The sequence below is a fragment of the Giraffa tippelskirchi genome, chromosome X (genome assembly GCF_054371585.1).
Source record: "Giraffa tippelskirchi isolate mGirTip1 chromosome X, T2T-mGirTip1v1.2.pri, whole genome shotgun sequence".
In the NCBI taxonomy this organism is placed as follows: Eukaryota; Metazoa; Chordata; class Mammalia; order Artiodactyla; family Giraffidae; genus Giraffa; species Giraffa tippelskirchi.
The window spans coordinates 88,144,229-88,156,389 of NC_137289.1; the positions used below are offsets into that span (position 1 = coordinate 88,144,229).

Below are 12,161 nucleotides of genomic sequence, written 5' to 3' on the forward strand. Positions count from 1 at the left end.
CTTTGCTGTTTAGACTGCTATTCATTCCCTGGGGCAACTCTACGTTGCCAAGTTCTTTCCACTAGCTCCAACCTAGCTGAACCAGCCTCACTCCTTTCCGGCTCATCAAGTTCTAGCATGCCCTAAGGCTGTGGTCTCAGTGCTGAGGATACTATCGTCCCTTACTTTTACAGTGTATAACCAGCTTTTGAACACATCTTGTTTGAGACTCACAAAAGCTCTGTGAAAGAGGTAGAGAGGTTATCCTCAACCTTATATTTCAGTTGAGAAAGCTGAGACAGAGAGGGTAAGTATGATGTTTCCAGGGGCTGGAAGTAGGTTTCCTAATTTCATTGCCATCTTCACTACTACGGTTGCTCTACTGGATGTCTTCTGTGTGGCAAGTACTAAGCCCCACTAGCCTCCTGTATAAGAAACCTTTACATGTTTGTGACATAATCTCAAATGAAAAAGTCAGTCCTAGGGTTAGCCTGCTGTACCCGCCTCCCTCTTTGCTATATATATTGTGCACACCAGCTCCCCTCAAGCTTCCTTTGGCCTGCTCCCACCTTCCCAGGTACTCAGTGGTAAAGAATCCGCCTGCCAATGCACGAGATGTGGGTTCGATTCCTGGGTGGGGAAGATCCCCTAGAGGAAGAAATGGCAACCCACTCCAGTATTCTTGCCAGGAAAATCCTATGGGCAGAAGAACCTGGGGTCACAAAGAATCGGACACAACTGAACCAGTATTCTTGCCAGGAAATGGCAACCCACTCCAGTATTCTTGCCAGGAAAATCCTATGGGCAGAAGATCATGGGGTCGCAAAGAGTCAGAGACGACTGAACAACTGAGCACACATACATGCACCTGTTTCACAACACACAAGAGTAAGTGTCCTTTCGACTGGAACACCCAGCCCAGTAGCTTTATTGTCCCACCACTGCCCCCTGGAGAGGAAAGTCTTAATCTGGAAATGGAACCCCTTTCCAGGGGGAATTCTTAGAATCTGAAGAGAAACTAGATTTCTGAGGTGATAGATTTAACATTTCTCAACATGGGAAGGGTATGAAGTTCCTTTGTTGAACCAGGATGGAATTTTAAAAAGAAAAACTTTCTCTCTTTGGCCTTTTGGACAGAAAGGAGGTGCTGTTGTTTGTTGTGTTGTGTTGTGTTGTGGAGGGAGGGGGAATGTATTTCAATAAGAAAAGAAATCTCCCCTCACCGTGAGGGATTGGGGACCTCTCCTCTGACAGTAGCTGTCAGTTTACTCAGGAAGAAGGAGATTTCTTGCAGGAAAGGAATGTCTCTCTTTTAAGAGAGGGGGAAACTCTCCTTCAGGATTGCAGAGTGTGTGGGAAAGGAATACTTGTGCACTCCTTTCTTTTCTAAAGGAGAAACCTCCTTGAATGAGGAACCCTCCCAGGCTTTCTGTTTGAAGGAAAAAGACTGTTTCTAGAGAACAATTTTGATAAGATTATGCCTGATTTTCTCTTCCTTTCTGACATACTTCCCACAGGGAGTCAGCGTTCTCTGAAAGGGAGTAGCAAATAATTTTTTCTGTTAAGAGGTAGGGAAGCTGAAGGGAGAAACCCACTGTGGGGGAAACTTTTACTCCAAGGGGCCATTGGTGAGGACAGTGACTCTGCAACAGGGAACCCTCATGAGACTGGGGGAGACTTTGGGGAATTCATGGAGCCCAGAGTGTTCAAGGAAGCTTAGAAAGCTTCTGGGCCAGCCCTTGTTTGCTCATAAGAAAGCTGAAGCTTGCAGAAGGGAATACCTTGCTACTAACTGACAGAACCAAGACTTGAACCCAGCTTTATCAAATGCCAGCCTGGGGCTCTTTCCACCACAGACTAGGGAAAGAGGGGAGGTACCTGCTGCTTGGGTGAGTGATGCTGAAGAAACTGCTGCTGTGAAATGTTTAACCTGTGTTAGAGACATTTCTGGGGTGGGAGGCATTGATTCCTGAGGGAAGGAAACTGGGGAGAAGGGTAGAATTAGGGCTACATCTGAGAAAAGGGGTCAGAGTCACTGTGCAATTCAATGGGTGGCTTGGAGAGCATCCATGGGCAGTGAAGGCTGAGTTTTGAGGGAGGTCAGGCCATATTTCCTCCAAAGAGTGCAGGGGACGGGCCTCGCGAGGAGATGTATGCTACCCTCTCAGACTTGTGAACTTTCTCCATCATTTCCTGTCTCTCCAGAGGGAGTTGTCATTTTAATCTTTTTAAAATCAGAAGAAGGGGCCCAAGGAAACTTTTTGAGGGCATGTAGATGTTTTATAATAGATTGTGGTCATGTTTACAAAACTGCACAAAATTACCCAAACTCAATAAACTACATACTTAAAATGGATGAAAAAAATCAATCAGAGAAAGGGATGAGTGAATTAGAGTCCAATAAAGCTGTTATTTTAAAACGGGGGCAAAAGAACCCAAACCAAACAAAAAACAGGAGAGAATGGCTCTGGGTCTGGTTGTGCCTGGCCTGTGGGGGAGTGGGGTACGCACGGCAGTCCCTCCTTGGCAGCTTCAGCTACTCAAATTGCTCTCTTTCTTTTCCCATTCCTTTCTTGATCAGCAAAAAGCCAAGGCCAGCTCATCCAGGGGGTGGTCAGAGATTGCAGGAGAAAGAACTTCACAAACACACAAGCCACCTCTTCGTTTACTGTAAAATCCTGTTTAACGTGTAACATTTCAGGCAGAGAGAGGCCTTGGGGACTAGAGGCAGAGGCAGCCCTGACCAACCCCCACTCCAACTTATCTGCCTGCTTCTCCCTCCCTAGCTCCTCCACCCCAGATATGTCCTCCTTTTCCTCAGGGCCGGCAAGCACTGTTCCTCCTTTTCTTGCGTTTGCTACTCTCCCTTCCGCACCCACACGTCCACAGCACCCTCCCTCCACTCCACTTGCCCACATCCCTCCCCACCGACGTGACTCCAGAAATAGGGTATCTGACAGCACAGGGTTAAGATTAGTTTCATAATTGGAGATGTTGTCAGAGCATCCCACCTCTGGTCCCCAGTGGTCCCAGGGAGAGGGAGAGGGAAGAGGAAGGGGTGCGGGCAAAGAGAGCTGCCTGCGCCCCCGATAGCCTTGAGTGCTGGTGTGGGTGGCCTCCAGCTCCCCACACCTTCAGGCCCTGAGGCAGAAGGCCCTGGGGAGGAAGGGAAGTAGGGAGGGAAGGAAGGTTTTGATGGAGCAATCCCTAGCGGGCAGAGGCCTGCACACCGGCAGGGAAGAAGGAGGGGCAGGCTTGGGGCAGGACGGGGAGGAGGGGGCAGGATGGGAGGTTGCCTGTTCTGTGGCATCAGCAGGCCGAGCAGCGGTCACTCTTCTCGGCCAGCCCAGCCCCAGTGCCGGGGCTGCGGCGCAGTATGTCTTTCAGGGAGCCGTCCTGCTCACTCAGCAGCTTGTTGATCTCATTCTGCTTGTATTCAGGTGAGAGGCGATGGCCAAAGCCCCCCGAGCCCTTGCGGGAGGGTGGATTGGAGCGGCGCTGGGCTCGGCGGGCACAGGCCCGGAAGATGAGGTACACCACCTCGGCCACATTGAGGATGATGCAGATGCCTGAGGCGGCCAGCATGAAGACTGTGAAGATGGTTTTCTCCGTGGGGCGGGACACGAAGCAGTCCACTGTGTTGGGGCAGGGGTAGGCATCACACTTGACCAGCCGCACCATGGCATAGCCAGGGTAGAGCAGATAAAAGACATACATGAAAGCAGCCTCGAACAGCAGCCGGAAGACCACGCTGATCACATAGGTCCACCACAGTGTCCCTGAGATGTGGACCTTGTGCCTCTTCACCTCCTCCAGGTGCAGGGGGTCAGCGTGGCCCTCAAGTCGAAGCATTTTCTTTTCTATGTGCTGCTGGTGTGCCACGTGCATAGCCACGAGGAGAGCTGGGGTGGACACCAAGATGAGCTGCAGAGACCACAGACGCACGTGGGAAATGGGGAAAAAGTGGTCGTAGCAGACACTGTTGCAGCCAGGCTGGAGGGTGTTGCAGATGAAGGAAGACTTCTCATCACCCCACACGCTCTCGGCAGCCACCACCAGCACCATGATTCTGAAGATGAAGATGACAGAGAGCCATACTCGGCCAATGGCAGTAGAATGCCGATTCACGCCGCTGAGCAAGGTGTACAAACCCGTCCAGTTCATCCTGCCTCATTCACACCTGCAAAACATGAGCCACAGAACAAGCTGTCAGAAAGCTGGGGTGGAAAGCCAGGCTCCATAACACTGCCTGACACCTCCCCCCAACCCTTCCAAGAGCCAGTGACAAGAAAGGAAGAAGGAGAGTCATAGCTTTCCTCACCACCCCCTCTCCCTTGCCAGCCTCTCCTTCTCTTTCTTTTCCTCCTCACTCATTCACTTGATGACTTGACCTCCCTGAGCCCCATTTCTCTTCTCCACCTTCATCCAACATCCTCTCCTCTCCTGCCCTTCCTTGCCAGGCCCATCTTGTTCTGCCATCAGCCATCCTCTTTAGCCTCCCCTCCCCCAGCTCCTTAAGTCTGGACCTGGGCTAAACCCAACAAGCCCCGTTACCTTGGGGAGCGCCTATCCCTGAGGCCACCCAGACAGGTCCCCTATGGTCTCATGTCTATGCAGGGGGAGTGGTCCCTGGGTCCGCGCCTGCGTCCCAATTCATCACCGCCCGGTGCTGGGGAGTCATATGCTGCTTTATACCCAGTGTCTGCACAATGGGACCTTTGTGGGGCTCTGAACAACGCCCTTTAGAATTCAGATCAAACGCCCTGACTTCCGCCCACCCTACACACAGAGCACTTGTGTCCCAGCGCCGGACACCCAGCCTGCACCCACCTGTTCTGTGCCCGCCCGGTCCATCGCCGCACCCACCCCATAGCCCCACCAGAAGAATGGCCACAGTGGGGGGGAAGATGGAACAAGGACAGGTGCATGTAAGATGGGACCCAGGGGAACCAGAAGGCTCTGGCCTAAGGCACTCTCCCATGACTCTGCTAGAAACTTAGATTCAGCAGGATTTTTCCTGGCTTAAATCCCCTCCAGGATATGGGTGAGCCTGAGGTTAGGAAAAGGAGCTCACTTTTATCAAGCCAGGAACTGTGCTAAGTATTTTCCCATACATTCTTTCTTTTGACCCACTTAGCAAGCCTCTAAGGACTGCTACCCCAGTCTTTCCAGCTGAGGAAGGTGAAGCTCAGATAAGTTAAGTAACTCACTTAAGGTCACACAGCTGAAGTGTCTGAGTAGGATGAAACACAAAAGTGTCTGAAGCAGAAGTCTAGGCTCTTTGCACGGTACAGTCTTTGTGCTTTTGCAGATGGTGTCCCCCGAAGTGTATGCTAGCTGTTAATGATGACAACAACAGCAACAAAAGCAAAGGCTACCCATAAAAACACAAGAAACAAGGAAGTTGCTAACCTGTGAGTGCAATCCGATCCCAAAGTCATGGAGCAAAGCCTGACCATTTCTCCTTGAGTCCGTACAGAGGATGGCCAAGTGAGGACAAGCCAGAAGGAAAAAGCAAAAGTTAACCAAGCAAACAGAAGAAGGTTAGAAGATGGAAAAGATAAAGGCCACCTAGCTTTGGGTTTTTTTTTTTATCTACTATGACTTCGGGGTAAGTTACCAAACCTCTGAACCTGTGTGCTCATCTATAAATGAGGTTCATACCCAGTGTTATAATGAAGCAACCTGTGAAAGTTCTTAGCCCAGCTCCAATTTCATGGTTGGTGATCAAGAGAAGTAAAAACCTTATCAGGAAGAGAAAACAGTGTGGCTTGGGGGGAACTAAGTGGTTTGCCAAACCCAATATCCCTCTTTTTTTCTTCCCAATGCTGTTGTTGACCTATAGTGTCTGTCTGAAATAGAACAGACTGTTCCGTTGCTGCCCTGCCCCGGGTCAAGTGTACATTGTAACTCCTGGTTTCCTGAGCTTGCCAGGTGCTCTAGGGAAGAAATTCCCCTCTGTCTCTTAGGCAGGGGGAGAAGGCTTCCTTCTACCTCCCACCTTGTCTGCCATTAAGTTGCAAGGAGATCATGCTGCAAGCCAGCAACTGGCTGTGAGGACACAAGGCCTGAACATTGGGGCAGCGGTTGTGGCAAGTTCTGGGTGGTCCTCTCTGTTGTAGGGGGAAGGGAGAGGGTATTAATAGCTAGAAAAGTTTGTTGTTATTTAGTCATCAAGTCATGGCCAACTCTTTTGTGACCCCATGGACTATAGCCAGCCATAGGTTGAGTTTTTCCAGGCAAGAATACTGGAGCAGGTTGCCATTTTCTTCTCAGGGGATCATCCCAACCTACAAATCAAACCCGGGTCTGTTGCATCTCCTGCATTGGCAGACGGATTCTTCACCACTGAGCCACCAGGGAAGCCCAAGAAAAGTTGGGGGAGCGAAATGAAAGAAACTAAGGGGCAAAGGGATAGTCCGAACAAGGTTTCTTCATGCAGCTTAAAAAAAAGCCTCAGTCAGTTCATGCTGTGGGCCTAAACCAGTGCGGGAAAAGCAGGAACACAGGTGCCCTTTCTCCCAAGCCTGGGATTTTGAAGGCAGAGCTGGTACAGGAGGTACAATGGAAAGAAATGCTTCATCCAGTGAGACCTGTTAGAGTCAAAATAGGTGGTGGAGGAGTGTATTGTTAAGAATAACCATTTTCCAAGCCCCTGCTCTGTGCCAGGCCCTTGCACACCATCTCCTGTAAACCTCAAAACAACCCTGAGAGGTAGGTGTTTTTTGTAACCCTCATGTCACAGATGAGGAAACTGAGGTAGAGAAAGGTGAAGGGACTTATCTCAGTGTCACAAGGTTCATGTGGTGAGTATATGCCAGAGCTGGGATTTTGGAGCCAGGTCAAGCTGACTCCCTGGTGGCTCAGTGGTAAAGAGTCTGCCTGCAGAGCAGGAGATGCAGGAGGCGCAGGTTTGATCCCTGGGTTGGGAAGAGCCCCTGGAGAAGGGAACGGCAACCCACTCCAGTATTCTTGCCTGGAGAATCCCATGGGCAGAGGAGCCGGCGGGTTAGAGCCCATAGCGTCGCAAAGAGTCAGACCCGACTTAGCGACTAATGCATATGCATGCGCACACACACGCGCGCGCGCGCGCGCGCACACACACACACACACACACACACACACACACACACACACACACACACACACACACACACACACACACACACACACACACACACACACACACAGACACACACACAGACACACACACAGACACAAGCTGACTCCAGAGCCCATGTTCTTTCCCAGAAGCTTTGCTGCCTCAGATACAATTATCATTTTTCTTTCTATGAGTGCTTTTAAGAAACAGAGAGATTGAAGATTGATCTGACTTTTATTCTCCTCTAGCCCTTCTCTTCTTTCCTATAACTGACAACTCTTTTCCTCTCCTCCCTTCCCAGGGCTTTCAGTTGCCTCCAGATTTGTTCTGTTTCCCTGTCCTTACCTTTCTCTGGCTGCTTCCTGAAACCCCAAAGCAAACTTCAGGTGTTCTCTTCTCTCTGTCCTTTAAGGATGCCTCACAGACAGCCTGGCTACTCCTGAGTTTCTAGGTTCTTATAGCTCTCCACCTCCCATCTTCTTGAGCCCTCTGGGACATAGCCAGGAACTCCCTTTGGGGCCCCTAAGAACCCTTGTGTGAGCACTGAGATCTCAATTTTTGCTCTCCTTTTGGAAAGAGCTGATCCCTATGTCAACATCAGTACCTCAAGGGTTTCATTTCAAAAACATTCATGGGAGTTACCTGATTTTGAAATCCAAACTGTTTCTGTGACTTTGGGTTAAAGTCCAGGTGTTGATATGCTCTGTGTTGCTCCAGGCATGTTTGGCTCCTGTGTTTAATTAGACAAGATTTCTCTGACCATGTCAGGCTCCGGCCTTGTCCTCAGATCCAGATTTGCCCAAGCATTCAAGCACAGGTCAAAATCAGGAGATTGTCCTTAGTCCTTCCAACTAATATTATACCCACTTCTCAGACAGAGAAGGTGAGGCTCAGAGAAGTTAAACAACTTACCTCAATGACAACTGCACTTCTGCTAAATGGTAGAGTCAAATTTCAAATTTGTTTTCCTCTGACCTCAAAGTCTTTGTACCTTGGCAGCCTCTCTTCCTTTAAGGACACTGCATTCTGAGATCAATTAGATCTCAGAACTCAAAAAATGTTCTCGGCATTCCTTTCCACATGTGCCTACATGCGTGTGTATGCGTGTACACACACGCACGTTCAAGTCTATCTCTTTCTGCTCCTACCTCTTTTCTGTCCCTCCTTCCAACTATGGGAAATCCTTGTATCTTTTTGGTTTGGGAAAGAGGGGCCTGGCTTGGCTAAATGAGGTTACACTCAGCCTCAGACTCCATACTCCCTCTCCCATTTCACAGGCAGCCTCTGGCAGGAAAGGACAGGGGGCTTTTTTCAGATTTTCTTCTGAATTTCTAGCTGCCTTCATCAGTTTGGTGCGGCTAAGACCAAACCCCTCCATCCCTCTCCCTCTTCACCCGCTTCTCTTCCCTGACGCCACCCTGTGGTTCCACAGGACCTCAGTCACTGCACTGTTCCCTCCACACTGTCATATGTATTCTGCGGCCAGGCTTGGGTCAGGGCCAGTCTAGCTCATTCCAGTTTTCTCCTTCTCTCGCTCTGTCATGATCTTTTCACAGAGCTCCTGGTAATATCAGCTCCCTTCCTCACTGTTTGGACTATACCCTTTTACTCCTCCATCAACTATCTGACTTCCTGTTGCTCTCTGCTTGGGCTGATTATAGCAGCCACCACTTAGGGAATACCTATTCTGTGCTAGGAATAGTCTATTCCTTAACTCTTATCCTCACAACAAACTTGTGAGCTGTGAGTTATTGTCTTCAATTCACGGACGAGGCAACGGAGACTCAAAGGAGCTGAGTAACTTATCACACAGCTGGTGAGCCACTGCTGGAGCTCAGATTAGGACTCATGTTGGCCCCTCATCAGAGCCTGGGTCCCTTCCCCATTGCTCTCCTGCATCCTCCTCTATACTTCTCTCCATTCAAACCCATCTTGTCTCTATTCTCCTCTCCTCATCTTATTTTCTAAGTCCACGCATTCTGCCGTGCCATTCCCAACAGCTGGAACAATTTGCAAACAGCTAGGGGGCTACCCATCCTTTAGATCTCCAAGTCATCAGTTACTCCAAGCTCAGCTTGAGTCTCCCTGCCTCCCTCAAGAAAATGGAAATTCATGCTCCCAAATCTTGGCCCGGTTGGCTGGTCCTCTGTGCCTGCCGAGTGCGCTGTATTCATCTGCCCGCAGCCCCTATGTTGGTTGCACGCCTGGTTAGCCTTCTAATCAGGGAAGGAAAACAGCACCTGGCAGTGCCCAGCGGCCCCCACTGAACCCTAACCCTGTGTGGCAGGAAATGTCTTAAAGATATAAACTTGGCCACCCTGAGCCTGGGGGCCCCCTCCAATCTTTCTGGGGATTTGACCCTGTGGGGATGAGGGTGATTCTTGCCTGGGCCAAAAAGAGTGAGAGCAGAAGCAACACTGAGCCTGGGAAAAGGATGAGTTGGGGGCTACAGAGAGAGACTAAGCAAGCCTGGCACCCGGGTAGGAGGTGCCTCAGTCCAGCTCAGAGGGAAACACAGAAGGGATCTAAGTGGCTGAATGCTGAGCCCAGGAGAAGGCAAGACCCAAGCCTCTCCCCAAACCCCACTTCTGCCCTCCTGGGCCGCACCAGCCCCTGGGCCCACGTCCCTCAGCCCGCAGCTTCCTCACCTGGCTGCTGCTGCCCTTTCCCAGGGAATGTCTGCAGGCGTGTCTGCACTATGTCACTAGGTACTGTCAGCCCAGTCCAGGGGAGGGACAAAGAGCCCAGGGCTGGAGCCAGATATGGCCCACAGCCCAAGAGGAACCAGACAAACATTAACCAGCACTACCTCCTCCCTCACACAATCATTAAATAAGATTGATCCCCTGAACTCCGGGTGACTTTGGAGAGACAAATCACATAGCCTGAAGTTACTGCCCCATCCCAGAGGAAGAGAGGTATCTTCGTCACCCATGTATGCATGTTTAGCCCAATCTGGGAGGCAGAACTGGACCTGGGCCTCAGCCTTCAGCCTTCCCCCACCTGCTGGCCATAGTTAGATCCGGTGTGTGGACGAGCTACAGAGAGGGCTCCTGCACTGGGTGTCATCCCTTCCAGCTCCCAGCCTTGAAAATGCTGACTATAGGAAGAGAAAAAACAGCCATGGGCAATGGCTGCTGGCCCCTTGAGGCCAAAGTGAGAGATGGCAGGGCTTCCCCCACGTGGCAGTACCGGGGTTCTCTTGGGCCGTCTGCTTGTTGCCCATGCCCTAAGGGGCTAGGGATGGACCAAAGTGTTTCCAGTCCCATCCCACAACCCCCAAACCTCTTCCAAATTGCCTTCTACCTCCGGGGCCAAGGCAGTTAAGCCACAAAATGTACTGTTTGCAGCAACAGGTCTTGGCAATCATTAAGGTAAACAGAGAATGTCAACCATTAACCGAGAGATAACTCCAGTTTGAAAGACGGTTTACCTGAAGACCCTGCTCATTCTGTAGCCCGGATGGCAGTGAAGAAATAAGTGAAGTCAGCTTCACTGGTTCCCTGCCTTCTCTTCACTCCAGCCCAAGCTCACTGCCAGGAAGAGAGCCAGAACCCCAGCTTCCCTTGGCCATACCCGGGCATATAGGTACATCAATTGATAAGTCTTTGCTGGACACCTGTTGAGTACCCAGTACTGGTTACATGCCAGGGGCAGATGGCAAAAGAGGAGAAAACATTCTAGCTGTTCTTAAGGAGTTTATCAACTTCCTGAGGAAACGAGACTAAGACTCAAAAGTTGCCAGGAAAATGTCAGTATATGTTCAGTTTTGTGGTTCTAACTTGGACTGCTGAGGGAGTTTGAAGAAGGGGAAGTGAAGTGAAAGTCGCTCAGTCGTGTCAGACTCTTTGCAACCCCATGGACTATACAGTCTATGGAATTCTCCAGGCCAGAATACTGGAGTGGGTAGCCTTTCCCTTCTCCAGGGGATCGTCCCAACCCAGGAATCGAACCCAGGTCTCCCACATTGCAGGCGGATTCTTTACCAGCTGAGCCACAAGGGGAAGATGAAGATAAATTGAGATAATCAGGGAAGGCTTCCTGGAGGAGGTAAAGCTTGAGTGGAAGAGTGAAGGATGGGTGGGAATTGGAAAGGGGAAGGGTAGGGCTAGCTTTCCAGGGAAGAGGAACACTGTGAGTAAAGGTACAAAGGTAGGAATGAGTGGGCCATGACTGGGAGACAGAAAGGAGGCAAGACTGTGTTGGGTGGCTGTGGACGATACCAGCAGTCAAGTAAAGGACTCAGAGCAGGAAGGATATTGAAAATCAAGTCGGGAATTCCTTCAGTGAGTGTCTGGTAAACTTATAAGGCAAAACCAAGCTCAACACCATGGGGGCAGGCTGAATGCCATTCTTTGGCACTTGGCAGTTCATGCTGAGCATACAGGTTGGAGTGGATAACGAGGACTAGCATTTCTGGAGTACTTAATGGGTGAAAGGCAGTGTTCAAAGTGTTTTGCAAGTATTACTTGGATCCTCAAAATAGCTCTCTACAGAAGGTGTTATTAAGATTCCCATGTTATAGGGGAAGTAAGGCACACAGAAATTAAGTGACATGAGTGAGGTCACTCAACCAGCAAGTGACAAAGCAAGATTTGAACCCAGGCAGTCTTGCACCAGAGGTTGTTTAACCACAGCATCAGAGCTGATGAGCTCTGCAGGTTCTGTGGAGAATCTGAGTGAGAACTGGTCCTTAACTCTAGAAGGTTCAAAACTAGCTGGAGAGATGAGATATGTGCCTGAGTACCTACAACACGGGATTTTGTCCTGAATGACCTGTGTAGATACGAGGGGCCAGAAGGCATTCAGATGAAGGAGTAAAAGGTACTTATTATTGGAAGAGACAGAGTTGGACGTGGATCATAAAGGAGATGGAGAGGCCAGGCATTCCAGGTGACAGGAAGCTGTGAGATGTGTTTAGGGAACGGTGGGCAGACCTGTTTGACCAGAAGAGAAAGCTCCTATAACAGAGCTCCTAGGAAGGGAAAATACAGGTCAATATCAGCGTGTACTCATTGTTTCTTAAGAGTTCTGGCAGGGTTTCTCTAGGGTGCTTGTAGTTCTAGGCTACAGGAAGTCT

General features: G+C 50.1%; 1 protein-coding gene across 5 annotated transcripts in view; it reads right to left on the bottom strand.

Moving 5' to 3' along the window:
• Nucleotides 1-2,943: 2,943 nt before the first annotated feature.
• Nucleotides 2,944-12,161, bottom strand: part of GJB1 (gap junction protein beta 1) — a 36,712-nt gene continuing 27,494 nt past the window's right edge. Inside the window, exons 1-2 of one of the 5 annotated variants that reach the window (XM_081566258.1) lie at nt 9,730-9,770; nt 2,944-4,159 (exon numbers count right to left, since the gene is read on the bottom strand). In XM_081566258.1, coding sequence (XP_081422384.1) covers nt 3,289-4,143 — 855 coding nt within the window. In that variant the 5' untranslated portion in view covers nt 4,144-4,159; nt 9,730-9,770 and the 3' untranslated portion in view covers nt 2,944-3,288. Of the gene's footprint in view, nt 4,160-4,533; nt 4,645-5,189; nt 5,349-5,643; nt 5,724-9,729; nt 9,771-12,161 lie in introns of those variants that run through there. The other 4 variants (XM_081566260.1, XM_081566259.1, XM_081566257.1 and 1 more) reach the window with 4 other exon arrangements.